General features: G+C 45.3%; 1 protein-coding gene across 1 annotated transcript in view; it reads left to right on the forward strand.

Moving 5' to 3' along the window:
* The window catches only part of LOC110505504 (ryanodine receptor 3), a 160,970-nt gene that overhangs the window by 77,923 nt on the left and 56,257 nt on the right, over positions 1-26,790 (forward strand). The window contains exons 16-39 of the mRNA XM_090220746.1: positions 3,178-3,273; positions 3,772-3,890; positions 5,238-5,371; positions 5,597-5,838; positions 6,038-6,230; positions 7,651-7,867; positions 8,096-8,200; positions 11,952-12,055; positions 15,672-15,755; positions 15,928-16,087; positions 16,481-16,628; positions 16,720-16,925; positions 17,477-17,651; positions 17,975-18,183; positions 18,343-18,545; positions 18,695-18,764; positions 18,845-19,005; positions 19,122-19,287; positions 19,909-19,995; positions 20,101-20,327; positions 20,436-21,252; positions 21,454-21,654; positions 22,893-22,995; positions 24,152-24,286. Of these exons, the coding sequence (XP_090076872.1) occupies positions 3,178-3,273; positions 3,772-3,890; positions 5,238-5,371; positions 5,597-5,838; positions 6,038-6,230; positions 7,651-7,867; positions 8,096-8,200; positions 11,952-12,055; positions 15,672-15,755; positions 15,928-16,087; positions 16,481-16,628; positions 16,720-16,925; positions 17,477-17,651; positions 17,975-18,183; positions 18,343-18,545; positions 18,695-18,764; positions 18,845-19,005; positions 19,122-19,287; positions 19,909-19,995; positions 20,101-20,327; positions 20,436-21,252; positions 21,454-21,654; positions 22,893-22,995; positions 24,152-24,286 (4,362 nt within the window). The remainder of the gene's footprint in view (positions 1-3,177; positions 3,274-3,771; positions 3,891-5,237; positions 5,372-5,596; positions 5,839-6,037; positions 6,231-7,650; positions 7,868-8,095; positions 8,201-11,951; positions 12,056-15,671; positions 15,756-15,927; positions 16,088-16,480; positions 16,629-16,719; positions 16,926-17,476; positions 17,652-17,974; positions 18,184-18,342; positions 18,546-18,694; positions 18,765-18,844; positions 19,006-19,121; positions 19,288-19,908; positions 19,996-20,100; positions 20,328-20,435; positions 21,253-21,453; positions 21,655-22,892; positions 22,996-24,151; positions 24,287-26,790) is intronic.

Genomic DNA, 26,790 nt, shown 5'->3' on the forward strand with positions numbered 1-26,790 from the left:
CTCGTTAGGGCACACACCTGTCACCAGCATTACACTCAACTGGACTCCATCACCTTCCCTTTATATGTCACTCCCTTTGTTTTCTTCCTCAGTCGTCATTGTTCCTGTTTCATGTCTGTGCGCTGTTTGTGTTTCTTGTTTTGTCAAAACATTTTTTGAATGTATTCACTCCCTGAACTTGCTTCCCGATTGTCAGCGTACATTGTTACATTTTCTTCTTATTGGTATCCTTTAGTAGTGGTTTCTTTGCAGCAATTTGACCATGAAGGCCTGATTCACAGTTAATTTTGAGATTTGTCTGTTACTTGAACTCTGAAGCATTTGGGCTACAGTTTCTAAGGCTGGTAAGCCTAATGAACTTTTCCTCTGCAGCAGAGGTAACTCTGGGTCTTCCATTCCTGTAGCGGTCCTCATGAGAGCCAGTTTCATCATAGCGCTTGATGGTTTTTGCAACTGCACTTGAAGAAACTTTCAATGTTCTTGAAATTTCCCGTATTGACTGACCTTAAAGTAATGATGGACTGTCATTTCTCTTTCCTTATTTGAGCTGTTCTTGCCTTAATATGAACTTGGTATTTTACCAAATAGGGCTATCTTCTGTATACCACCCCTACCTTGTCACAACACAACCGATTGGCTCAAACGCATTAAGAAGGAAAGAACTTCCGCAAATGAACTTTTAACAAGGCACACCTGTTAATTGAAATGCATTCCAGGTGACTACCTCATGAAGCTAGTTGAGAGAATGCCAAGAGTGTGAAAAGCTGTCATCAAGGCATTCTGCTTTTTGCAGAATCTCAAATATAAAATATATTTTGATTTGTTCAACACTATTTTTTGGTTACTACATGATTCCATATGTGTTATTTCGTAGTTTTGATGTCTTCACTATTATTCTACAATGTAAAAATAAAGAAAAACCCTTGAATGAGTAGTTGTTCTAAAACTTTTAACTGGTGGTGTATGTCTGTATGTCTGTATGTATGTACCGTATGTATATACTGTATGTGTGTATGTGTGTGTGTGTGTGTGTGTGTGTGTGTATATATGTGTATATATATTTTGTGTGTGTGTGGAACGAACAGCTGACTGAAGAAGGGACGGCCGGGCATTCGTGCGGTTGAGTCCGTTTCTGAGGTAACATGGACTCTTAACAACGTGAAGAAACTTTTTGCTCCTTGTTGAAACAAACAAGGTGTAATAGCAAATTAGTCTTTGGTTGCCTAGACAATGCCCCCCTCCCTGCAGCAGCACACATAGAAATAGAATGAATAGAGCAGGCTTGGAACCTCTAACCCTGGCAATGTGACTGGTAAACTCGTGGGTGAACTCACAGTCGATGCCTGCTGTTGTAATGCAAATCATTTCCATGGTAGTGTAGAATGTTCGTTCCAATGATGTCAAAGGGGAATGATGTGGCTCATACAATGGAATGTATTTTTTGTAATGTCAGTTGAATTGAATCAACAAATCACACCACATACTGACACATCCTGCTTTTTCTTCCTGCTTTGCTCCCTGCAATGGCCGTCAGTCCACCCATTTAGCCAGTGGTGCTCAACTCCAGTCTTCGAGTACCCTCAACAGTACACATTTTGTATTGTAGACCGGACAAACACACCTGAAATGGACCCTTCACAATGACAGAAGGCGTGTGTATTGTTGTTGTATTGCCTAGATATTGCTGCATTGTTGGAGCTAGAAACATAAGCATTTCGCTGCACCTGCGATGACGTCTGCAAACTATGTACACCACCAATAAACTTTACCGTCATGACCTTCACAGCCCTAGCCTCAGTACACATGCACTCTAGTACCAGACACAGACTCACAAACACACATACGTACTGTACGCACATGTACATGCACACACACACACATGCATTCATGCTACACACACATCACAATTGCTGCTACCAGACTCGTATTTACTTTTGCTAATACTGCACAACTTTAACACTTGCCCCCCAATCCCCCGTTCTCTGATACATGTGTAAATATTGGACAATAACTTGTGCCTTCCTGTATTATACTTGTGCAAAAATGTTTATTCTATTCTACTGAGCCATTTACTTTATGTTCGTGTTCTTATCTTTTATTCTTTATTTTAGTTTGCGTTGTCGAGAAGGAAGCTGCAAGTAAGCGTTTGGTTGGACGGTGTATACCATGTGTATCTTGCACATACGAGGAATAAAACTTGAACACACACACCCACAAACAGGGGCTGGAGCTTCGTGCAGGGGCTGGAAGTGGATAAGGATAGCATGCAGATTTCACGTCTGTGTCAAGTGCTTCCAGGGCCTCTACCCAACATCTCCCCCAGCATGTCTACAACATTCTCCCAGACAATCTGGACTGCCCATGTTCACCAGATGGTCACCACTTTTCCCCATATCCTTGAGTTAGGCCACTAATTGTTCGAATACGGTCTTTCAGGGTGGGAAAAACCAGTCCAATCTTACATGTCAGTTGTACATTATAGGCATTCCCTCTTGGGAGTAGGAGCATGTCTCCAGCTCAGAAGCTTCCCAGTTCTAGTTTCCGTGTCATTGTCTGAGCCCTTCACAGCGTGTTTACATGGTGCTTTCTCCTCATGGGGAGCATTAATGTGCAGACCACGTCCCCCCTCTCGTACCCCCTCCTCCACACACCTGCACCAGCTAAATGGATTTGTGAGCTAGGCCTCCTCTCCTCTGTCTATGCCAGGTGACCCTGTCATTTTTGGCTGGGACGACTCTCCTTTCCTGTCCCCCTGATGTCACGCCCTTCCTTTATACGCCGCAGCTTAATTAATATGCATAAAGGCTTTGAAGAAGAACACTACTCTTTCCTTGGCATGGAGTGTGGTTTAAGGTGTGCAGTTTGTGTGACGTTGTTGTTGTTGTGCTTGTGTAAGATGTAAGGTTTGGCAGTGTTGTTGGCTGTAGGTGCAAAGACAAGCAATTTGAATTATCCTCTTCATAACCAGCAAAGATGACATGTAACCTGTCTTCTTCCCTTGACATGGGTGTCATTGTTTGTTTGCGGAAGATGTGCAGTGTATTTCTATAGGAGCTATGTTTTTGCTGTACTGAAGGTCAAAGATAAGCAATTTGCATTATCCTCTTCAAACTTGCCAACTGGATATGTATCGTGTCTCCTCCCCTTGACATGTGACCTTGTCCATGTGTCCTGTAGCGGCGCTGATCCGAGGCAACAGGAACAACTGCACCCAGTTCTCCAACAACCTGGACTGGCTGGTCAGCAAGCTGGAGAGACTGGAGTCTTCCTCAGGTACCATGATACCGCCATGACACGTGTTTAAATGATAACATGATACCACCATGACACGTGTTTAAATGATAACATGATACCACCATGACACGTGTTTAAATGATAACATGATACCACCATGACACGTGTTTGAGGACCACAATGGAAATAAGCCTCCGGGCTTTATTGTGTTTTTATCCCTGCTAATCTTTTATGTATGGAAAGTCTCCGGGCTGGAGCAGCCTACTTCTTTTTTCATTATCGATTCAATCAATCAATAAAGCTAAAGCTTTGTGTGACCTTGTCCTACCTGCATATGGTTTCAAAGGTGATGTGGAGTTGGATTGCACTGTTGTAAACCCCAGACCTGGTGTTTAGAGTCCTGGATGGCTTTAGTAATGCCTGGCCATGTATCGTCATACCCTCTTCTTGTGCTCAGGAGCATGCATTTGCGAAATGACCTTTTGTGTCTTGTTCCCTTGTCCTCGGTGGCCGTTAATTGATGATTTGCCACGGCAGGCATACTGGAGGTTCTCCACTGCATTCTAATTGAGAGCCCGGAGGCTCTAAATATCATCCAGAGAGGACACATCAAGTCCATCATCTCCCTGCTCTACAAACATGGACGCAACCACAAGGTGAGCTGAAACCGGAGGAGGAGCTGTATCAAATATATCAGCATGATCAAGTGAATATACTGGAACTACATCGTTTTTGTTTTGATACTATTCATCCATCACAAGAGCTTGACCACAGTTTCTTATAAAGCACAGTAATTCACAGATGAGCCTGCATTTTCTTTGTACACCCAGTGCTGACAGGGCTGCAGAGAGTTGATGAGTCCTTGTTGGAGCTGGGCATTTGACTGTAATGTGTATAGGCATTGTGTATCAATATGTTTACATTGAAATAAGCACTCCAGCCGGGCTGCCATCTCCTTTGTCATAAATCACAGTGGTTGTATCATTTGGCTGTAGCCGCTCATAAAGCCTCTGATAATAAAGCTCAGGTCTTGGCCTGGCTCCCTTGGCTGCCGTTCTTTGCCCATTTAATTCTTCTGCTTTGTAAAGCCAGGATGGGCCCACATGCATCAAAATGATATTACTGGATGTGGTTTCTGCTGATTAGCATCTCTCAGTAATTATGACTGGCTGCATTAAAGAGCGGCTGGACTCACCGATTCTGCATTTTTTTCTATTGCTCATTAAGAAAAACGAGATTTGAGTCTTGGGGGTGTGGTTTGATGTGGGTGTGTTATGTTTGCTTTATTGTACCCTGGAAGTTATTGTTGTTTGTCCCTCTTGAGGCAGGGTAGCAACAACATAGACAGTACCACTTCCTCAAAATAGTCATAATTAATCTAGATAAACACAAGATGCTCGTGAATTGATTCTGATTTTTGGAATATTGTCAAGTGGTAGTTGGAATGCAAGTGCACACAGTCTCAATTCTCATTTTGCCCAAAACACATGGCATACTTGAGTGATCACTATCAAGATCACCGCAGCTCTTTGTCTGTGCATGACAATTCTCTCTAGGTGTTACAAATCTGTGTTTCTGGGCAAGTGGTCATAATTGTAGTTCAAGTAAGTCGTGATGACCTCAGTTACACAAATCTTGCCAAACTCAGTTTTGGAATGTGCTGACTTTATGACCAAAATTATCCTACTTATGCTTTTAAGTCAATTTTGACACTAGAATACATGTTTCTAAATAATACCATGCCACATACTGTGGAAAACTTTCTAATAGACAAGTTGTTATTTAATAGCTAAAGGTATTGCTCTCCCTCTAATAGTAACATGGAAAAGGACTACGGATGAGTTGGTCCTGTTCTGTCTCTGTCTGTCTTTCTCCCTGCCTCTGTCTTTCTCCCTGTCTCTGTCTTTCTCTCTCTCTCTCTCTCTCTCTCTCTCTCTCTCTCTCTCTCTCTCTCTCTCTCTCTCTCTCTCTCTCTCTCTCTCTCTCTCTCTCTCTGCCTGCAGATTTTGGATGTGCTCTGTTCCCTGTGTGTGTGTAATGGGGTGGCAGTACGAGCCAATCAGAACCTCATCTGCGATCACCTGCTCCCCAAAAGAGATCTGCTTCTCCAGACCCGATTGGTCAATGACGTTCAAAGGTAAAAAGCCATCCAATCCCAGCCCAGTATAATTAGATTAAGGCGCTACTGGTTGTAAAGTACGAGTTATATACTTTATATACAGTATATATATTAGTGTTGGATATCCTTTTCATTGCTGTGTTTGTTTGATTGGATTGTGCAAGGTGAAGGTGCATTTAACAACATCGATCACAGTTACCGGTATGTGATTAAACCCTAATCCGTGTCTCTAATCTTTGGCAGCATGAGGCCCAACATTTACCTGGGAATGAGTGAGGGCTCGGCCCAGTATAAGAAGTGGTACTACGAGCTGATGATTGATCAGGTGGACCACTTCTTGACCAGTGACCCCTCTCACCTGCGTGTGGGCTGGGCCACCAACAAGGGTTACGCCCCTTACCCAGGTGGAGGGGAGGGTTGGGGGGGCAACGGGGTGGGGGACGACCTCTACTCTTACGGCTTCGACGGACTTCATCTCTGGTCAGGTCAGTTTTTTTCCATCTGAATCTCAAGCACATTAAGTCACCTGCTTCATAAATTATGAGAAGTCACCCAGATTGTGTCTAGACAGTGTGTGTCCTGCAGGGCAAATATCTCTGCCCACTGTGTGTGTGTGCTTTCGTGTGCAAAAGTGAGTGTGTGTCTTGCAGGTCATATTTCTGTGCTGAGACTGGTTTATTGCAGGTCGTATCTCCCGGGCGGTGGCTTCTATTAACCAACACATCCTGACCTCTGAGGATGTGGTGAGCTGTTGTCTGGACCTGGGAGCTCCCAGCATCTCCTTCAGGATCAATGGACAGCCTGTACAGGGCATGTTCGAGAACTTCAACATCGATGGACTCTTCTTCCCTGTTGTCAGCTTCTCCGCTGGCGTCAAGTATGTGTTTGTCTTACACACACACCTGTCGTTTATATGAATGAACACGTATACACACATACAGGGCCCTCTCCTCAAATTGCTTTCTATTCTCCCTCTAGTTTGCACAAAACTCCATCTAATCCTTTCCTCTATAGTTTCCTCTAAATATGAATCCTTAAGGGCTCGGCATACATCTTACTCACTTGTGTTGCCATGGCAACTTCAAATGATGTGACTGACATGTCTGAAAAATGACATTTCAAGCTCCAGGAAGCATTCCAGGATTTTATGACCGACCCTGTTTTCTACAGCAAAATGGCATTTTACTATTCTGGACCACTGTCCGAGACATGACGCTTGACAGCTCAAAATATTTCAGTTCACATCAAATTCCATAATGGTCTGCAAGCTACCCTGTATCTCAATTACCACAATAACATTTGCAGAAGCATTATACAAAATTATACAGCATTATACAAAATTAACAGGAAGTCATAATTATAGGAATTCTGTCAGCGTTATTCTGCATTTTGTCTGTCTGTATGATGCAGGCTACATCATATATTGTAAACGAACCCTGTGGGGTTTGAACATTTCCTGTCCTCTGCAGCGGGGCATGCTACGCAACGGCACACACTTGTTAATAATTGATTTGTGCACTGCACTCAGTGAGACTTGGAGTGAATGCGTCATCATCACTACTACAGCTGCTATTTCGGTTACGGCCCAGGAGGGCTTCTGAGTGGTGGGCTGAAATGTTGCATCATTCTCAAAGTGGGGTTAGTCATAGTCACTTCTGCTCTGCCGGGCTCAGCTGGAGCTTATTTAGAGTTGACCTGGGGCTTGGTTAAAGCTAGGTTGAGGCTGGGGCTGGGATTCAGTTGGAGCTGGGCTGGGGTTCAGTTGGAGCTGGTCTGGGACTGGGGTTCAGTTAGAGCTGGGCTGGGGATCGGTTAGAGCTGGTCTGGGGCTCGGTTAGAGCTGGGCTGGGCCTCGGCTAGAACTGGGTTGGGCCTGGGGTTTGGTTAGAGCTGGGCTGGGCCTCGGTTAGAGCTGGGCTGGGCCTCGATTAGAGCTGGGGTTTGGTTAGAGCTGGGCTGGGCCTCGGTTAGAGCTGGGCTGGGACTGGGGTTTGGTTAGAGCTGGGCTGGGCCTTGGTTAGAGCTGGTCTGGGGTTGGGGCTTGGTTAGAGCTGGTCTGGGGCTGGGGCTTGGTTAGAGCTGGTATGAGGGTTGGTTAGAGCTGGTCTGGAGGTTGGTTAGAGCGGGTCTAGGGCTTGGCTAGAGCTGGTGAGGGGCTAGGGTTTAGCCTCAGTGGCACTCAGTGGCTCTATGTTCTGCTCTAACTAACCCCTCCACCACTATCAACCTATCAATCACTCTCAAGCTGTCACCCACATACTGAACACACTGATTGATAAGTCCCTCTCTCTCTCTAGGGTGCGTTTCCTGATGGGCGGTCGTCATGGCGACTTCAAGTTCCTGCCTCCGTCGGGCTATGCTCCGTGTTACGAGGCCCTGCTCCCCAAGGAGAAGATGAAGGTGGAGCCGGTGAAGGAGTACAAAAGGGACATGGAGGGGGTCCGAGACCTGCTGGGGACCACACAGTTCATTTCTCAGGCCTCCTTCATACCCACCCCTGTGGAGACCAGCCAGGTAACAGGGGTATGGCTTTCAGCTCAGAACGCCTCACATTAACTGCAACATGGCTCATCTTAAACACAGTAACAGTGTTTATTCTGCATGTTTTAAAGAGGCTTGTACAGTAATACCTACAGTGTAAGTGTTTCCAAATATCCACAATGTATGATTGATGACACAGGCCTGCTGTACTGTCTACAAACAGATGCTGTTTATTTACGACACTGATTCTCTGTCTCTCAGATCGTCATGCTGCCATACCTGGAGAAGGTCCGGGACAGACTGGCTGAGAATATCCACGAGCTGTGGGCCATGAACAAGATAGAACTGGGCTGGTCTTATGGGAAGGTAGGAGACCTCTTTAACACTGATGGAGAGAATAGATTCACAGAGCACTGGCAAACTATTTTGGGCAGTCCATGTCATTGACATGCAGTGCCTCCAGAGAGTATTCAGACCCCTTAACTTTTTCCACATTTTGTTACATTACAGCCTTATTCTAAAATCGATGAAGTAAAACAAATCCTTAGCAATCTACACACAATATCCCATAATGACAAAGCAAAAACTGTCCGTTGATGCCCGAGACAGCATTGTGACAAGGCACAGATCTGGGGAAGGGTACCAAAAAAATTCTGCAGCATTGAAGGTCCCCAAGAACACAGTGGCCTCCATCATTCTCAAATAGAAGAAGTTTGGAACCAACAAGACTCTTCCTACAGAAGCCACTCCTCAGTCAAAGTCACTTGACAGCCTGCTTGGAGTTTGCCAAAAGGCACCTCAAGGACTCAGACCATCAGAAACAAGATTCTCTGGTCTGATGAAACCAAGATTGAACTCTTTGGCCTGAATGCCAAGCGTCACATCTGGAGGAAACCTGGCACCGTCCCTACTGTGAAGCATGGTGGTGGCAGCATCATGCTGTGGGGATGTTTTTCAGTGGCAGGGATTGGGAGACTAGTCAGGATCGAGGCAAAGATGAACTGAGCAAAGTACAGAGACATCCTTGATAAAAACCTGCTCCAGAGCTCTCAGGACCTCAGACTGAGGCGAAGGTTCACCTTCCAACAGGACAATGACTCTAAGCACACAGCCAAGACAACGCAGGAGTGGCTTCGGGACAAGTCTCTGAATGTCCTTGAGTGGCCCAGCCAGAGCCCGGACTTGAAGCCGATTGAACATCTCTGGAGAGACCTGAAAATAGCTGTGCAGCAAACCTCCCCATCCAACCTGACAGCGCTTGAGAGGATCTGCAGAGAAGAATGGGAGATACTCCCCAAATACAGGTGTGCCACGCTTGTAGCTTCATACCCAAGAAGACTCGAGGCTGTAATCACTGCCAAAGGTGCTTCAACAAAGTACTGAGTAAAGGGTCTGAATACAGATGTAAATGTCATATTTTAGTTTTATATATTTTTAAAAATGTTTAAATTAAATGTTTTTGCTTTGTCATTCTGGGTTTTTGTGTGTAGATTGATAAGAGGTAAAAAAACAAACAACAATTCAATTAGAATAAGGCCGTAACAAAATGTGAAAAATGTCAAAGGGTCTGAATACTTTCCGAAGGCACTGTACTTAGGAAAGACACAATACATTACCTCTAAATGGATCATCAACCAATATAAACATAAATAAACTATAAACATAAGTAAATCTCAGCTTGCAAATGTTTGTTTGTGTTAGGCCAATTGTATTGATAATTATTTGTGTGAAATGCATTAACCCTGATCTAATCTTGTAAATTCTACCAATGTTAAAGCACCAAAACAAGCCTGTACACCATTTTGCTTTCTCTTTTATAATTTGCGGTTCAAACCCAACAGAGGGTAAGTGAAGAATACTCCCGTATTTCTCCTATTGTGCTCGTCATTCCATTCATTCTAGAGACTCCATTTTTGTTTGTTTGTAGGCGAGAGACTCATATTTTCTGTGTCCTAAATCAGTCATGAATTACAATGCAATTGTTTTAGTCAAAGGCACAGAAGGACATTTTGGCCAGAAGGAAATAGGCCTCAGTGACATGTTTAGACTATAGATATTAAGATAAGAGACTAAGAGAGTTAGGTGTGTGTTTACATATGTCTTATTTCACACTTATATCAAACAAGTTCATGTGTGAATTGGGAAATGAATTTGTTGCATATCCCACTCCCCCTGAGACACTCTCAGAGAGTGGGCTCATGGCCAGTGATCTGCCATTATTGACAGCGACCCTGGTAAAATTATGGTTAAATGCCTTGCTCAAAGGCACATCTTTCACCTAATCGGCTCGGAGATTTGAACCAATGACCTTTCGGCTGCTGGCCCAACACTCCTAACCCCTAGGCTACTTGCCGCCCAACATTGTAATTCAGTTCAGAGAATTTTAGTGGACACTTTAATGATTGGAAAGACTATTTTTCTCTCTCTCTCTGTTAGTTGAATTCCAGATTATTAAACTGGATGTGAATTCATTAAGCCCTACTGTTACAAAGACTGAATGACTGTTTCTTTGTTTCATGTTAGTACATTGCCAAAATGACCTGTTGTGCCCCACTGCCCTTAAAGGTGCAGACAATCAATATCAGAAACAATATGCAACACAGCTCTTATATCTATTTTTACATAAGTGATGGATGTGTGTAGAGTAGACCACCGTAGCCCACCCTACTGAATGATTCTCTAATTCCTGCAGTCCTCCTTCCACTCTATCCCACTTCTAAACACAACTGTGACAGTGTGATTTGTCCACCCACTGGACTGCCAGCCATTCCATCAGTTCCCACATCTTAGTAGAGCCTTTGATTGATGGTGAGGAGATCTATTACGCCGGGGTCAAACTCTCTTATTCATTTAAACAGAATTCTGCACCCCTGACATAGCAGTTTGGCTTTTATCTGTTTTTTACGAGACCTCGTTAGCTTAGGCCGGGTGACATTGTCCTGGCAGTACATGGGGCAAGCTACACCAGGGAGACAATATACTAAATCTGGGCTGAACAGAACACATACCTGGACAGCGCTGTTATTCTATTCCACTCTCCGGAGAGCACAGCTTCAGTGCTGATTTTAAAGAGGTCTGAGTTTTAGTTGCTGTGGTTGCTATGGGGTACAGAGGTAGGGTATCTATATTACCTCCCTGACACACTTCACTATCGGAGGCTAGTATGGTTATAGAAAACTTGTAATAGTTTTATCAGCATGGACTATTGACGGTATAAAAATAATCTCAAACAAGCTGTGTGACATTCATACGAAGGTTAGTAAGAATAACAGCATGGACTTCTTTGTCCTCTGACAAAGCCCTATTTGAATGGACTGTAGTAGGCTGTCTGGACTGTAGTAGGCTGTCTGGACTGTAGTAGGCTTTCTGGACTGTAGTAGGCTGTAGGAAAAGTCTGTTAGGTAAAATAATTCCTGGGGAGTTCTTGTGCTATTCACAAAAGAAATGCCTGGGTTTCATGTAGCACACAAATAGCCACATCTGTACAACAACACCACTTCATGTTTTCTTGGTCAACATGGATGTAATCCTGCTTGGGCTGGAAAGAGCAGCAAGAGGGATTATTAGAGATAAAACACAGCAGTCAAGAATATAATTCTATATCTCACTTGGCTTGGTATTCAGGACTCACACCTCTCTATCTTCCAAGAAAACATGCTCCTCCTCTACATTCATAACATGTCCACTAGACTAGACCGTATTATCACTCCAGTATACCAGTAGCCCCCTGTAAGTAGACAGCATCCCCACACTCTTAGAAAAAAAGGGTTCCAAAAGTGTTTATGGGTTGTCCCCATCGGATAACCCTTTATGGTTCTAGGTAGAACCCTTTTGGGATTCATGTAGAACTCTCTGGAAAGGGTTCTACATGGAACCCAAAAGGGCTCTACCCGGAACTAAAAGTGTTCTAAGTCTTATGGGGACAGCTGAAGAACACTTTTAGATTCTAGATGGCACCCTTTTTTCCCCCTAAGAGAGTACTCCCCTGTTGATTGACAAAAACCTTGATTGTGATTTGAATTATACTCACCTTTTGGAATATTTCTTTCCCCTTTCCTCAAGACAGTTGTAATATGTACAAATACTTGTACATGAACAATTCTCATGTGTTTCACAGATAAGGGACGATAATAAGCGGCAGCACCCCTGCCTGGTGGATTTTTCCAGACTGCCCGAAACGGAAAAGAATTACAACCTGCAGATGTCAACGGAAACCTTGAAGTATGTCCTGCATTATAAGTAACTATGTTAGTTTCAGTAATGAAGAGCGAGAAATAGAAAGACAAGGAGAGATCCCGCTGGGCACACCACGTCATATTTGGTTGAGATGTTGATCAATGAGATTTCAACCTTTTTATTCAACCACTCAAAAAGGACAGCCAGACGTTTGTTGAATTCCCAATGTGCTATCACTATGCTTTCACCCATCTAAAAGCAATGGAATGGCCATGTCTGATTGTTTGTTCAGTGGTCATCTAAATGTCACAATGTCTTTCAAACGTTTTAAAGCACAACAAAGTTTAAATGGCAATAGAATGTCAGATATGTTTTATTTATACAACAGATTAATGTGCATCACTGTGCTTCATCTAATAGCACAACAAATGACCTGAATTGCAGTTGAGATTACATTAAAAGTTCATGCAAGTGATCAGATTCTGCACAGATTAAAGATCTCCACAGACCTGCAACCTTTGCATGCTATGTTGTACATGCAAAATTACTATGATTGCATAAGAAGACATTAATAGTTAGAGTAACCTCAAAATGTGACTATGGATGTGTTACTCATTTTAAGGTTGAATTGTACTGTTACATTAGTTATTAATATAGCCTTAACCTTTGGCTATATACTGATTTACAAAAGTAGTATTGAATTGTGTTTGGTTGACAATGCAACCAAAAATCAACATTTGAAGGATATGTATGTTTTGTGCCACTGACTTAGTCTGGCCTTCATTCTAGTTTGTCTACAAATGTATAATTAATATGTTGGATTCACGTCTTCATTCATTTTGGGGCGGCAGGTAGCCTAGTGGTTAGAGCATTGGGCCAGTAACTGAAAGGTTGCTAGATCAAATCCCTGAGTTGACAAGGTAAGAATCTGTCGCTCTGCCCCTGAACAAGGCAGTTAACCCACTGTTCCTAGGCCATCATTGTAAATAAGAATTTGTTCTTAACTGACTTGCCTAGTTAAATAAAAAAAATCTAGGACTAAATCAAATCAACATTTATTTAAATTGCATTTAAAGTTTGATTTGATTTAATCATATTCTTTAACTTAGATATTTGGTTGATATGTAGAAGTGAATCCAACATATTAATTATTAACATGAAGATTACATTTGAAATCAAGCTAAGCTTGAAACCCTAGGCCTTTATGCATTGTCTGGGTTGAATTGAAACAATAGCTATTGATGACTTTGCAAATGCTATATAGGCCTAAATAGTATCATTGATGATATATAACTTATTAAGTATGGTTACATTTAATTTGCTCTGTTAAACCTTCCCTTTGGAATGACTTTGATAGCAACAGTGAATCTATTTAGTTATTAAAGGATCTTTCAATAATCATTCTCACGATAGCACATTGGTAATAGTCATTGATAAATATCAAAGCTGGGCTTGGTTAAAACGCTGGATAGGAGACCAAAGGGCTAGTTGTAGATATATTAACTCTCCAGTAGGAGGTGCTGCCCAGCCAATCATTTTTTTTCTGATAGTGACGTTGAAAATCTGACGTTGTTTCAAAGGTACAAATTTAACATATTTTATACATGGTTTGTCTATGTTGAAAATTGGATGCCATGATGGTTGAAATTTCACCCTGATGACTTTTTTCAAATCCAATGTATTTTCCACACAGATTCAATGTCACAATACGTTGGCAAATTACGTTGAAACAATGTTGATTCAACCAGTTTTTGCCCAGTGGGATATGACTAACAGAAGGTGTGGGTGAACCAGGGGCCTGTTAGGTAGTAGACTGAAGGTGTGGGTGAACCAGGGGTCAGTTAGGTAGTAAACTGAAGGTGTGGGTGAACCAGTAGTCAGTTAGGTAGTAGACTGAAGGTGTGGGTGAACCAGTAGTCAGTTAGGTAGTAGACTGAAGGTGTGGGTGAACCAGGGGTCAGTTAGGTAGTAAACTGAAGGTGTGGGTGAACCAGTAGTCAGTTAGGTAGTAGACTGAAGGTGTGGGTGAACCAGGGGTCAGTTAGGTAGTAGACTGAAGGTGTGGGTGAACCAGGGGTCAGTTAGGTAGTAGACTGAAGGTGTGGGTGAACCAGGGGTCAGTTAGGTAGTAGACTGAAGGTGTGGGTGAACCAGGGGTCAGTTAGGTAGTAGACTGAAGGTGTGGGTGAACCAGGGGTCAGTTAGGTAGTAAACTGAAGGTGTGGGTGAACCAGTAGTCAGTTAGGTAGTAGACTGAAGGTGTGGGTGAACCAGGGGTCAGTTAGGTAGTAGACTGAAGGTGTGGGTGAACCAGGGGTCAGTTAGGTAGTAGACTGAAGGTGTGGGTGAACCAGTAGTCAGTTAGGTAGTAGACTGAAGGTGTGGGTGAACCAGGGGTCAGTTAGGTAGTAGACTGAAGGTGTGGGTGAACCAGGGGTCAGTTAGGTAGTAGACTGAAGGTGTGGGTGAACCAGGGGTCAGTTAGGTAGTAGACTGAAGGTGTGGGTGAACCAGGGGTCAGTTAGGTAGTAGACTGAAGGTGTGGGTGAACCAGGGGTCAGTTAGGTAGTAGACTGAAGGTGTGGGTGAACCAGGGGTCAGTTAGGTAGTAGACTGAAGGTGTGGGTGAACCAGGGGTCAGTTAGGTAGTAGACTGAAGGTGTGGGTGAACCAGGGGTCAGTTAGGTAGTAGACTGAAGGTGTGGGTGAACCAGGGGTCAGTTAGGTAGTAGACTGAAGGTGTGGGTGAACCAGGGGTCAGTTAGGTAGTAGACTGAAGGTGTGGGTGAACCAGGGGTCAGTTAGGTAGTAGACTGAAGGTGTGGGTGAACCAGGGGTCAGTTAGGTAGTAAACTGAAGGTGTGGGTGAACCAGGGGTCAGTTAGGTAGTAGACTGAAGGTGTGGGTGAACCAGGGGTCAGTTAGGTAGTAAACTGAAGGTTTGGGTGAACCAGTAGTCAGTTAGGTAGTAGACTGAAGGTGTGGGTGAACCAGGGGTCAGTTAGGTAGTAGACTGAAGGTGCTCTCGTGCTGGACTCTCAGCAACTGAAACACCCCCAGTGTTCCTGACATCACCCCCCTGTCACCGTAGGACATCTGCTAATGATCCACACTGACAGCCCACACCCAGACACTGAGAAACACAAAATAAAGTTTCATGAGACAGAGAAGTGTGTGTGTGTGTGTGTGTGTGTGTGATTAGAGAGAGAGAAAGTCTGGTTTGTTTAACGTTCATCTACAGTGACGCTGACACAACAGAGACAGACAGCCTGGGCCCCTAAAGAGCAGCCCTGCTATTCTGCCATCACACCACATCTCTCATTTGTCCTCTTACAATGACAAAGCAATGAGATTTTACTGATACAAGTGTGAATAACTCTTTCTTAACAAGTCCTTAAGGTGATTATATGGTTTCATAATGGACCGGGACATGCACAATTAAACAATACAATGCTCTCTGTGTATGCTCATGCTGGTTCATGTGCCACTCTGCTTGATGTAGGAGTGCAAAAACCTACCAAACCTAGTATAATAACATTATGCCTGCTGATTATAGTATTTAGTTAGTGTGCAGGCAATGTGAGTCACCCTCTTAGAGAGATCATCTTGTGTAGACAGGTCTTATCCCCAGGATGGAGATTGTTAATCTGTCTCTTCACAGGACTCTGCTGGCATTAGGATGCCATGTTGTCCAGGTCAACGCCAACGCTGAAGAGGACCTAAAGAAGATCAAACTCCCAAAGAAGTAAGAGTCTACTAGACGTTTGAATACACAGATCAGCAAGAACCTAATACATGATTTACCAACTTTTCGAGATTCCTATGTTCTGGATAGGCTAGCATAATGTAAGAAAAATCATGACAAATACTGTTTTGTCTAGGTAGTTAGACATTCTAATGATTCGTCTTGTTTTAAGCTACATGATGTCGAATGGTTACAAGCCCACGCCACTAGAGCTGTCTGACGTGAAGCTGACCCCAGGCCAGGAACTTCTGGTGGATAAACTGGCGGAGAACGCCCACAACGTGTGGGCCAAGGACAGGGTCAAACAAGGATGGACCTATGGCATTCTGCAGGTAAAGCACACAGTCTTCTGTGTTATGTCTGTGAAAGCACTGCAGGTTTTGACCAAAGCTCACATACAGTAAACACACGGAAGGCTTTATAACTTTGGACAAAAGAAGGACCCTCTCTCTATGTAAGAGCAGCAAGCTCAAAAGCAATACTGCTAAATGTAACACTACCTCCTGCAGAGGGATGAATGACACCAAAAGGATACACAGAATATAAGTATAGCGCCGGAGTAATAATGTCAAACGCCCAATGAACTACTCAATGACCCTTATAGATTGGCAGCCCAGTCGTGACAAACACTGGCCTATAGCGGGTCCATGGAGCTGGCTAAGTATCAGCACGATGATGAGTGGTGTGCGTGGGATTCTGACTGTGCCCATCTGTGCTCAATGCAGGATGTGAAGAGCAAGCGGAACCCTCGCCTGGTGCCATATTCTTTATTAGACGAGCGCACTAAGAAGTCCAACAGGGACAGCCTCCGTGAGGCCATCCGCACTCTGATTGGATACGGATACAATATCGAACCTCCAGATCAGGAGGGGGGTAAGTTATCTTTACCACACGAAGCCATGTTGACATACACAGAACAGTACAACACTTCCTGTGTTGATACTGTGGCTGTCTTCCCACCCAGCAGGCCATGTGGTGGACAGACTGAGCATCGACAAGATCCGTTTCTTCCGTGTGGAAAGGACGTACGCGGTGATGACGGGGAAGTGGTACTTTGAGTTTGACGTGGTGACAGGGGGAGACATGCGTGTGGGCTGGGCCAGACCTGGATGTAAGCCTGATGTAGAGCTGGGCACTGATGAGCTGGCCTTTGTCTTCGACGGATACAAGGTGAGCCCTCAACTCTATTCTACATGCCTATAGCGTTATAATCAAGGCACACGGCGAGACCCAGATGCAGACACAGGAGGCAGGTGGTTGGAGTCTTACAATGTTTAATAATCCAAAGGGGTAGACAAGAGAATGGTCGTGGACAGGCAAAAAGGTCCAAACCAGATCAGAGTTCAGGAGGTACAGAGTGGCAGACAGGCTCGTGTTCAAAACCGGGAGGACTAGAAAAAGGAGAATAGCAAAAGGAGTACGGGAAAAACCACGCTGGTTGACTTGACTAAACATACAAGACGGACTGGCACAGATAGACAGGAAACACGGGGTTAAATACACCGGGGGAAAAAGTGACACCTGGAGGGGGTGGAGACAATAACGAGGACAGGTGAAACAGATCAGAGCAGGACAGTTATGTCTTTGGAAAATAGACACTTTATCATAGTTGATGATGGCATAGCTAGCCTGGAGAGTATGATTTGTGTGTATCATAATAAATCACATTTTGAATAAGGATGGAGTCAGATTGTAGAGCGTTATTGTGTGTGTATATTCAGGGTCAACGTCTGAACATGGGCAGTCGTTTCTTTGGGCGGTGTTGGCACGCGGGGGACGTGGTGGGCTGTATGATCAACATGGAGGACAAGTCTATGATCTTCACCCTCAACGGAGAGATCCTCATCACCAACAAGGGCTCTGAGCTCTGCTTTGCCGACTTCGAGACGGAGGACGGTGAGTGTGTGAGACTGAAGACGGTGAGTGTATGTGAAGGACCTCTCTAAGCTCTGCCCCTTCTCTTATGTCTCTGTGCCGTCAAATCACTGACAGACATGCTGCAAAATGAGTGAAAATAAGTGCCTCACCATCATGAATTAAACTTCATATAATCTGACACTTGTAAATGGCTTTTATTAAAAGCTGGATTGATTTCCCCTCCCCCTGATGTGTGTGTTCTTAGAATGAGAAGGGTGATGATGACAGTTGTTCTAACTCTCTCTCTCTCTCTCTCTCTCTCATTGACTCTCTCGCTTTCTCTCGCTCTCTCTGTTCCCCAGGTTTTATCCCAGTGTGTAGTCTGGGCCTGTCCCAGGTGGGTCGTATGAACCTGGGGAAGGACGCCAGTACCTTTAAGTACTACACCATGTGTGGTCTCCAGGAGGGCTTCGAACCCTTTGCCGTCAACATGAACCGTGAGGTCACCATGTGGTTCAGCAAACGCCTCCCCACCTTTGTCAATGTGCCAAAGAACCACAACCACATAATGGTAAGACCAAAAGTCAAAAGGTCAATGACAAAATTCGAAACGGTAATATACATGATATGTTGAGGTTCACAGAAGGTTTACCTTAAAGAACCAGTAAGATATCTCACTTCCAAGATGGAGAATGGCTAAATCAGTTGTCCAAATACATCTCCATCCCAGGTGACAAGAATAGATGGCACCATCGACAGCCCTCCATGTCTGAAGGTGAGCCACAGGACGTTTGGGACCCAGAACAGTAATGGTGACATGGTGTACTGTCGACTGAGCATGCCCGTGGAGTTCCACTCCTTCTTCAAGACCAGCCCTGTCATGGACATGAACGGAGTGCATGAAGATCCCGAGTCCCTCAAACTGAAACACAGGTCAGGTCTCTGAACACACATTCACTGTTGTACAACACTAACATCTGTATATGACACTTACAGTATTGAACTTAGTTTCTGTAAAAGCGCTTTATCTTCTAACTTACAGTATATAAAGAAATTATTCAATGCTGATGTTTTCCTTGTAGACATCCATTGAAGTCTATGAGACACAGTCATGATGGAATTAGAGGAACAGATTACAGCAACATCAGCACGGTATGAAATGGATGATAAGCAGCTGATGATAGTTCAGGTGCCATGTCGTCAAGCTAACCTGCCACCATGTTGTCTTGCAGTACCACTACTCTGTCAGGGTGTTCGCTGGTCAGGATCCATCCTGTGTGTGGGTGGGCTGGGTCACCCCCGACTACCATTACTATAGCAACCACTTCAACCTCAGTAAGAACCGGACGGTGACAGTTACCCTGGGAGACCAGCGTGGTCGGGTCCATGAGAGGTAATCGTGTTGTTAAGGAAACCCTCATCCTCATGTCGGTATGAATAGTGATAAGCAACTAATCAGATACTCAGATACTATCTTCTTTTTCCTCTTCCTCCCTCACCATTCCCCAGTGTGAGGAGGAGTAACTGCTACATGGTGTGGGGTGGGGACGTCACAAGCTCAGGTCACTCGTCCAGTCGCAGTAATGTGGACCTGGAGATAGGCTGTCTCATTGACCTGGCCACTGGCCTGGTGACCTTCACTGGCAACGGCAAGGAGCTGGCCACCTCCTACCAGGTACAGTATAGCCAACTACACAATGTCTCTATTTAAGATGTCCACTGCACAGTCTACAATCTCGTATCACACTCTCTTCGGTCTCCTTCCTTCCTGCTGCTATCAGCCCTACAGTCTCTGTCCCATCTGTCAGTCTCTTATCAGAACAACACCATCTATTCTCTAAAAAAAGATTTGCCTGTCCTGATCTCTTCATTAGTGTGATAGTCACTCAGTCCCCCCTGCCTTGGGCTCAGCAGCAGGGTAGGGTCTGTCTGTCCAGCCTGCCAGATCTCAGCTCAGTGTCTGGCTGTCTGTGTATGTACTCTCAAACCAGACAACAAAACCTCCCCTTTTAAAGGGCATGATCTTCTTAATTTCTCCCCTCGTAGAAACACGGCAAGCTTTTAAACTGTTCTGAGCCATCCTGCCAGCCTCTTCCCTAGTCTCTCTCTGACACACACACACACACACACACACACACACACACACACACACCGAGTCAGATAGCTCCAGAACATCATGCACTCTCAATGCTACTCTTTATAGTCCCCCTCTATACTGTAACTGCAGTATGGCCTCAATATGCCTTTTCTGTCTGTAAACTTCTTATATTAGTGCTGTGCTCTTTTTCTTGACCAGGTAGAACCAAACACAAAGCTGTTTCCTGCTGTGTTTGTGCGACCGACCAGCCCCAACCTCTTCCAGTTTGAGCTGTCCAAGATAAAGGTAGAGTAACTCGATTTTAATCCCCTCATTTTAAATCTATCCACCGTTTCTACTGATCCATTGCGTGAACTACAATGTCCTCTGTTTGACCTCTGACCTCCACAGAATGCCATGCCCCTGTCAGCTGCCATCTTTAAGAGTGAGCATAAGAACCCAGTACCCCAGTGCCCTCCGAGGCTGGATGTCCAGACCATCAACTCAGTGCTGTGGAGTCGCATGCCCAACACCTTCCTGAAGGTGGAGACAGCCAGGGTCAGTGAGAGACATGGCTGGGTGGTGCAGTGTCGGGAGCCCCTGCAGATGCTGGCTGTGCACATACCTGAGGAGAACAGGTAGATGTGCACACATACACAGATTGCACCACACACCCTGGTTGAGGACATAAGCGCTCCTGTATATGTCCTCGCTCTGTTTAAACAGTATACTGACCTCCCCACCAGGTGTGTTGACATCATGGAGCTGTCTGAGCAGGAGGACCTGAGGAAGTTCCACTACCACACCCTGAAGCTGTACTGTGCCCTGTGTGCCCTGGGAAACACCCGCGTGGCACACGCCCTCTGCAGCCACCTGGACCAATCCCAGCTGCTCTACACCATCGACAACCAGTACTTGTCGGGCATGCTGCGCGAGGGCTTCTACAACATCCTGATCAGCATTCACCTGGAGACGGCCAAGGAGGCCCGCCTCATGATGAACAACGAGTTTATTATCCCCATCACCGCCGAGACGCGCAGCATCCGCCTGTTCTCCGATGCCTCCAAGCACCACTCTCCTCCCGGTGTGGGCCTCAGTACCTCCCTGAAGCCCCGGCTCAACTTCTACCCCCCCTGCTTCATCAGCACCAAAAGGGAGCAGCAACTGTACAGCCCCCAGATCCCCCTGGATGCCCTGAAGGAGAAGGCCATCACCATGCTGACTGAGGCCGTGCAGGGCGGTGGGCATCACATCAGGGACCCTGTAGGGGGCAGCGTGGAGTACCAGTTTGTGCCCATCCTGAGGCTGATTGGTACACTGCTCACCATGGGTGTGCTGGGAAGTCAGGATGTTCATAAGATCCTGCTCCTCATCGACCCCAACGTGTTTGTGGAGCATAGTGAGGATGCCGTCGCCGTGGTGATGGAGGCCACAGAGAAGGAGGGGCTGACAGGCACCGAGGAGAAGGCGGTGGAGGCCGGGGAGGAGGAGGCGGCCAAAGACGCCAAGCTGCCAATGAAAGGTCTGCTGGAGAAGAGGCTGCCTGAGCCAGTGAAACGACAGGTACTGGTTCTGCTAGGCTTTCAATCACATGCTCCGCAAAAATCCACTGACATTTTATAGTCCACTTTAAAATCACTCAGCCATGTAATGTCTCTGTATCAATGCTTTCTCTTCTAATAAGTTCCCTGAAGATATGTGTCATTAGTGTCTGTGTCTAAATCCCAGATGATATTATATGTGGAAACTGTGTTTGTCTGCTAGATGTGCGAGCTGCTGCACTACTTCTGTGACTGTGAGCTGAAGCATCGCATCGAGGCCATTGTGTCCTTCTCAGACAGCTTTGTCTCCAAGCTGCAGTATAACCAGAAGTTCAGGTACAACGAGCTGATGCTGGCCCTCAACATGTCTGCTGCTGTCACCGCCAAGAAGACCAAGGAGTTCCGCTCGCCTCCCCAAGAACAGGTACACACTGAAATAGAAATAACCTATGATGGCCTCCTGGTTAATGATGTAGGTTACAGGGAGTTTATCATCTCTCTTGTGGAGCAACAGTGGCAAAGTCACCGGCAAGCAGTTTTAGTCACAGACTCTCGGCCGTGGCCTTAAATGTGTGTTTGACTTAGGCTTTTTGAAATGCTGCCCACTTCATGACAACTGGGGTGACTGCAGACATCTGCGTGTGTTGACCTTGTTACATTTGTATTAGATAGAAGAGTTTGCACATTAACACAGAACAGGCTGCTGCTGAGACTACTGTTCTAAGCTAGCAAGCATGCGCACACACACCGCAACAAGGGCACATTGTACTCATAAACCTCAGCAGCACTCTTTCCACCGCTCCACTCTAAACTCTAGTGAGTAGTGTGGGATCATTCAGTCATTTTTCCTCATTCATGGTTAATATATTTATTTTCCTCAAATTCCCTTTGGTTTTGTATCAGTGGGTTCTTTCATTATGGAGAGAACCGCTCTGCTAGCCCGGAGTGACTGAGAGAGGCCTAGTGACTGTCTCTCTAACTGCTCCCCAAAGCTCTTTAATTTGACTGAGAGAGGCCTAGTGACTGTCTCTCTAACTGCTCCCCAAAGCTCTATAATTTGACTGAGAAAGGCCTAGTGACTGTCTCTCTAACTGCTCCCCAAAGCTCTTTCATTTGAGTTTGTCCCTCCGCTGCCCAGCCTCAAGGCTGTGGGAATCCATCCCTGCCTGCTGTGCTATTTCCTCTGCCCGGGGACGGGGACGCATCCAGGCTTTACACCCCCCCCCTTCACCCCCCCCTGCCAGACAGGAGGGAGGGAGGGATACCTCCCCATTTCCTCATCTACACAGCACGTCAGGGTCACTTCAGCACTGTTCGCAAACTTTAATGTTGTTTTACCTTCAGTCTCTATTACTGCATACAAGCTTGGTCATAGTTGCTATTTTTTCTGAACTATATATGTATAAAATGCATAGGGGCGGCAGGGTAGCCTAGTGGTTAGAGCATTGGACTAGTAACCGGAAGGTTGCAAGTTCAAACCCCTGAGCTGACAAGGTACAAATCTGTCGTTCTCCCCCTGAACAGGCAGTTAACCCACTGTTCCTAGGCCGTCATTGAAAATAAGAATTTGTTCTTAACTGACTTGCCTAGTTAAATAAAATTAAAAAATACCATTGCATACTACAGTCATGTGACCTAAATGACAGTTTGTGTGTGTTTCAGATTAACATGCTGTTGAACTTCAGTACGGGGGAGGACTGCCCGTGTCCAGAGGACATTCAGGAGGAGCTCTATGCCTTCCACAACGAGCTGCGGCTGCACTGTGGTAAAGAACACCATCAGGAGGGTTTATGTCTCCAGTCTGGACCTAAATATTATGACCTGCCATCTGACTAGGAATAAAATATGAATGGCAGCATCACAGGGCCTGAGTGGGAAATGAAACTGTAGAGATGAGCTGTGGGATTCATTGAAAACAAAACCATCAACATGGCCAATGTTATTACTCACAACAAATTGGACACAATGCTTGTCCAAATAGGACAGGTGAAAACATCCCCAGCAAAAGTTATTATAATTGCATGTTTCACTTCACAAGCTATGTAATGTAATAAGTTCTCATCCTTGTAAATCTATGTTTATTGTGGGAGCTCCCCAGATTCCCAGATTCATTTGAATTACAGGGGGATGTTGTCTTAGAGCTTCCTGTGTTTCTTTGCAGAAAGGACGTCTTCTATCTCTCTGCTGATGTGTTTTAGTTCACTGCCTCTCCAGATTGCTCTGACGTCTTGATGTTTTGCTAAATAATTGAAAAGGGCTGTATGTACCTAGGGGGTACTATATAAATAATTGAAAAGGGCTGTATGTACCTAGGGGTACTATATACATAATTGAAAAGGGCTGTATGTACCTAGGGGGTACTATATAAATAATTGAAAAGGGCTGTATGTACCTAGGGGGTACTATATAAATAATTGAAAAGGGCTGTATGTACCTAGGGGGTACTATATAAATAATTGAAAAGGGCTGTATGTACCTAGGGGGTACTATATAAATAATTGAAAAGGGCTGTATGTACCTAGGGGGTACTATATAAATAATTGAAAAGGGCTGTATGTACCTAGGGGGTACTATATACATAATTGAAAAGGGCTGTATGTACCTAGGGGGTACTATATAAATAATTGAAAAGGGCTGTATGTACCTAGGGGGTACTATATAAATAATTGAAAAGGGCTGTATGTACCTAGGGGGTGGGTACTATATTGATGGTATTCTACAGTCATGCTGTACTTTTCTGACCTCCAGCAGCACCTTAGGTTGGAGACTGCATGGAAAGAGAAAGGAAAGACAAAAAACATTACACTAGCAAATGAAAGCCTATGATGCAGCTGACATATGTTGCCCGATTGACCCCTAGGAAACGGTATTTGTCCAGGAGTGGGATATCGATTTTATTCCTGTGCCGTGTGTTTGTGTAGGAATCCCTATGGAGGAAGAGGAAGATGACCAGGACACGTCTATTAAAGGTCGTCTGCTGGCCCTGGTCTACAAAATCAAAGGTCAACCTCTGAAGACTGAAGAGGAGCCCACGGAGCAGGAACAGCAAGCCCCCTGTAAGACTATACCATTAATATCACTCTTATTCTATATGTCACAGCCAGCAATAACGGGAACTGGCGACTCTGAAACCCACCGTGTCCCTCTAGTCCCTGTCATCCCTGAAGATAATACAGTCCCTCAGTAATAACATATGTTTCCTAATATACTCCTATAATAGGTTATCTCTCCAAAACAAGTCACTGTTTACTCGCTGTAACACAGGAGGTTGGGAAATTGAAAGGAGTAGGGTAGCTGTTGAATAGTGATGCTGGCATACAAGCCCTGTTTCATTTGTCTGGCATGTAGTACAGACACACAGTGGCAGTCATTTCCATTTCAATTTCTTTTTCAATGTTATTATGGTAATGCAGAGCCGGTAGAGGATGGCTGCTCCGCCTGGCAGTGAGGGGCATCTTCACTCAGTCCTGCTCTTCTGCAGAGAGAGAGAGAGCAAACACTGCACTGATTTAACTCGGGCTTCTTTATCCCAATCTCACACACACACGCAGAGCACTGTACCAGTGTGAGTACAGTATGGAAATTGTCTGACATTCTAGATGTAAAAATGTAATGTCAGAGGCTACTAATAAATGAACTGATTGCCGTTAATCAAAACACAATAAAACATTCATACACTTCCCCCCCTGTCCTTCAGGACAAACCACTGCCACAACAATGTTTCACAATAGCAGAATCCGCAATGTTATCAGGACAACTCTACAGTTCTTGAAACTATTAATGCTATATAAATCAATTTCAGATAATCTTCCTACCATGTAACACCATGCAATGCACTCACTGTTCTGAGATCAGTAAAAAAATGTTTTTGTGAAACAGGAAGGTGAAAAACATGTTTGCACTCTTCCTGAAGATGGGTACAGCTCACTGCCTATAATATGAGTGCTGCTGGCATGGACAACTCCCCAAATTGCTGCGGGTAAATGTGGCCTGAAATATGCACCTGTGAATGCAGATGGTTAAAGGCAATCTGTCCCCAGACAGTTAGACGGACCTTGATGTGGACCACATGAGACCCCACTATTGATCTCACAAGAGAGAGGAGATGAAAATAGACGTTGTGTATTTCCACTAAAATACTTTTCTTGCCCGTATTTCCTTGCCCGTATTGGCTGTTTTCTTCAGACATGATTGATTATAACTATGCTGTGTAACGGCAGACTGGGTACATGGTTCCACTGCTACTGCTACTACCTCTGAATGAATTAGGAGTCCTGCAGGAGGGAGTGAAGAAGGAGTGAGAAAAGGAAAGGGTGCAATGCAGTGCTTTGATGCATCTACAAACGTGGGCAGACAACTCTGTGTTTCCACTGTTTTGGAGAAGTCCCACTAATCAACCTCCTACCTGAAACTCTGCTTCCCTCCCAGCCCACAGAGAGGCCTGATTCAGCATTGACCCAAACTCTCCTCTGCAGTCCGTATGTCCTCATGGATGAGGGGTCCAATTACATTTAGTCAGTTGTTTTATGGTCCCTCCACGGCCTCCAGTCTCTCCACGTGTTCCTCTCCCCCAGGTTCCTCCCTTTGTCATCTCAGCTTCCCCGTGGGACCTTGAATACAGCAGGGGTCCTAAAGTCCACTGTAACTCCCATAGGACGCTGATCAGATCACAGGATAAAGGCAATAGCTCTGCCAAACTCGCTGACCTAGTATCTATCAGCCACATTCATTTATTGGTCCAATATTATTTGCTTCCTGTTGATCGGGCTGTATAGTGTGAGCTGTAGCGCGTGTTTGTGAGGAGTTTCGCTCCACTGGGCCTGCCGGCTGACTGGAGTTTGTTCATCTTTGGAACTCTATTGTCATTCCTGGCAGCTGAGACATGTGTGTCTTTATGTAATGAGAGATGGTCGTTATGCTCCTTGTAGCTGGAGAGGGAGAAATGTTGTTACATGTTTGTTACTGCCTTTCCTGCCCTGACGCCTCTCTCTGGTACTGGGACTGATTACTCTGTGGAGTACAAGCCAATCAACCAACCAGCAGAAACAGAGACTTTAAAACACAGCCACCTAATCCCCCCCCCCCCCCCCCCTGTTCTCACTCTGGCGATACTACCTAACCTTGGAAGACAGACAGACGCACTGCCACACACCGCTGCCACACACCGCTGCCACACACCGCCACACACCACCACCGCTACACACCGCCACACACCACCACTACACACCGCCACACACCACCGCCACAGACCACCCCCACACACCGCTGCCACACACTGCCACACACCACCACCGCTACACACCGCCACACACCACCGCCACACACCACCGCCACACACCACCATCGCCACAGACCACCGCCACACACCACCGCTACACACCACCGCTACACACCACCGCCACACACCGCCGCTACACACCGCCGCTACACACCGCCGCTACACACCGCCGCTACACACCGCCGCTACACACAGCCGCTACACACAGCCGCTACACACAGCCGCTACACACAGCCGCCACACACAGCCGCCACACACAGCCGCCACACACCACCGCCATAC

This window comes from Oncorhynchus mykiss, chromosome 25 (assembly GCF_057628025.1).
Source record: "Oncorhynchus mykiss isolate SJ-2025 chromosome 25, ASM5762802v1, whole genome shotgun sequence".
In the NCBI taxonomy this organism is placed as follows: Eukaryota; Metazoa; Chordata; class Actinopteri; order Salmoniformes; family Salmonidae; genus Oncorhynchus; species Oncorhynchus mykiss.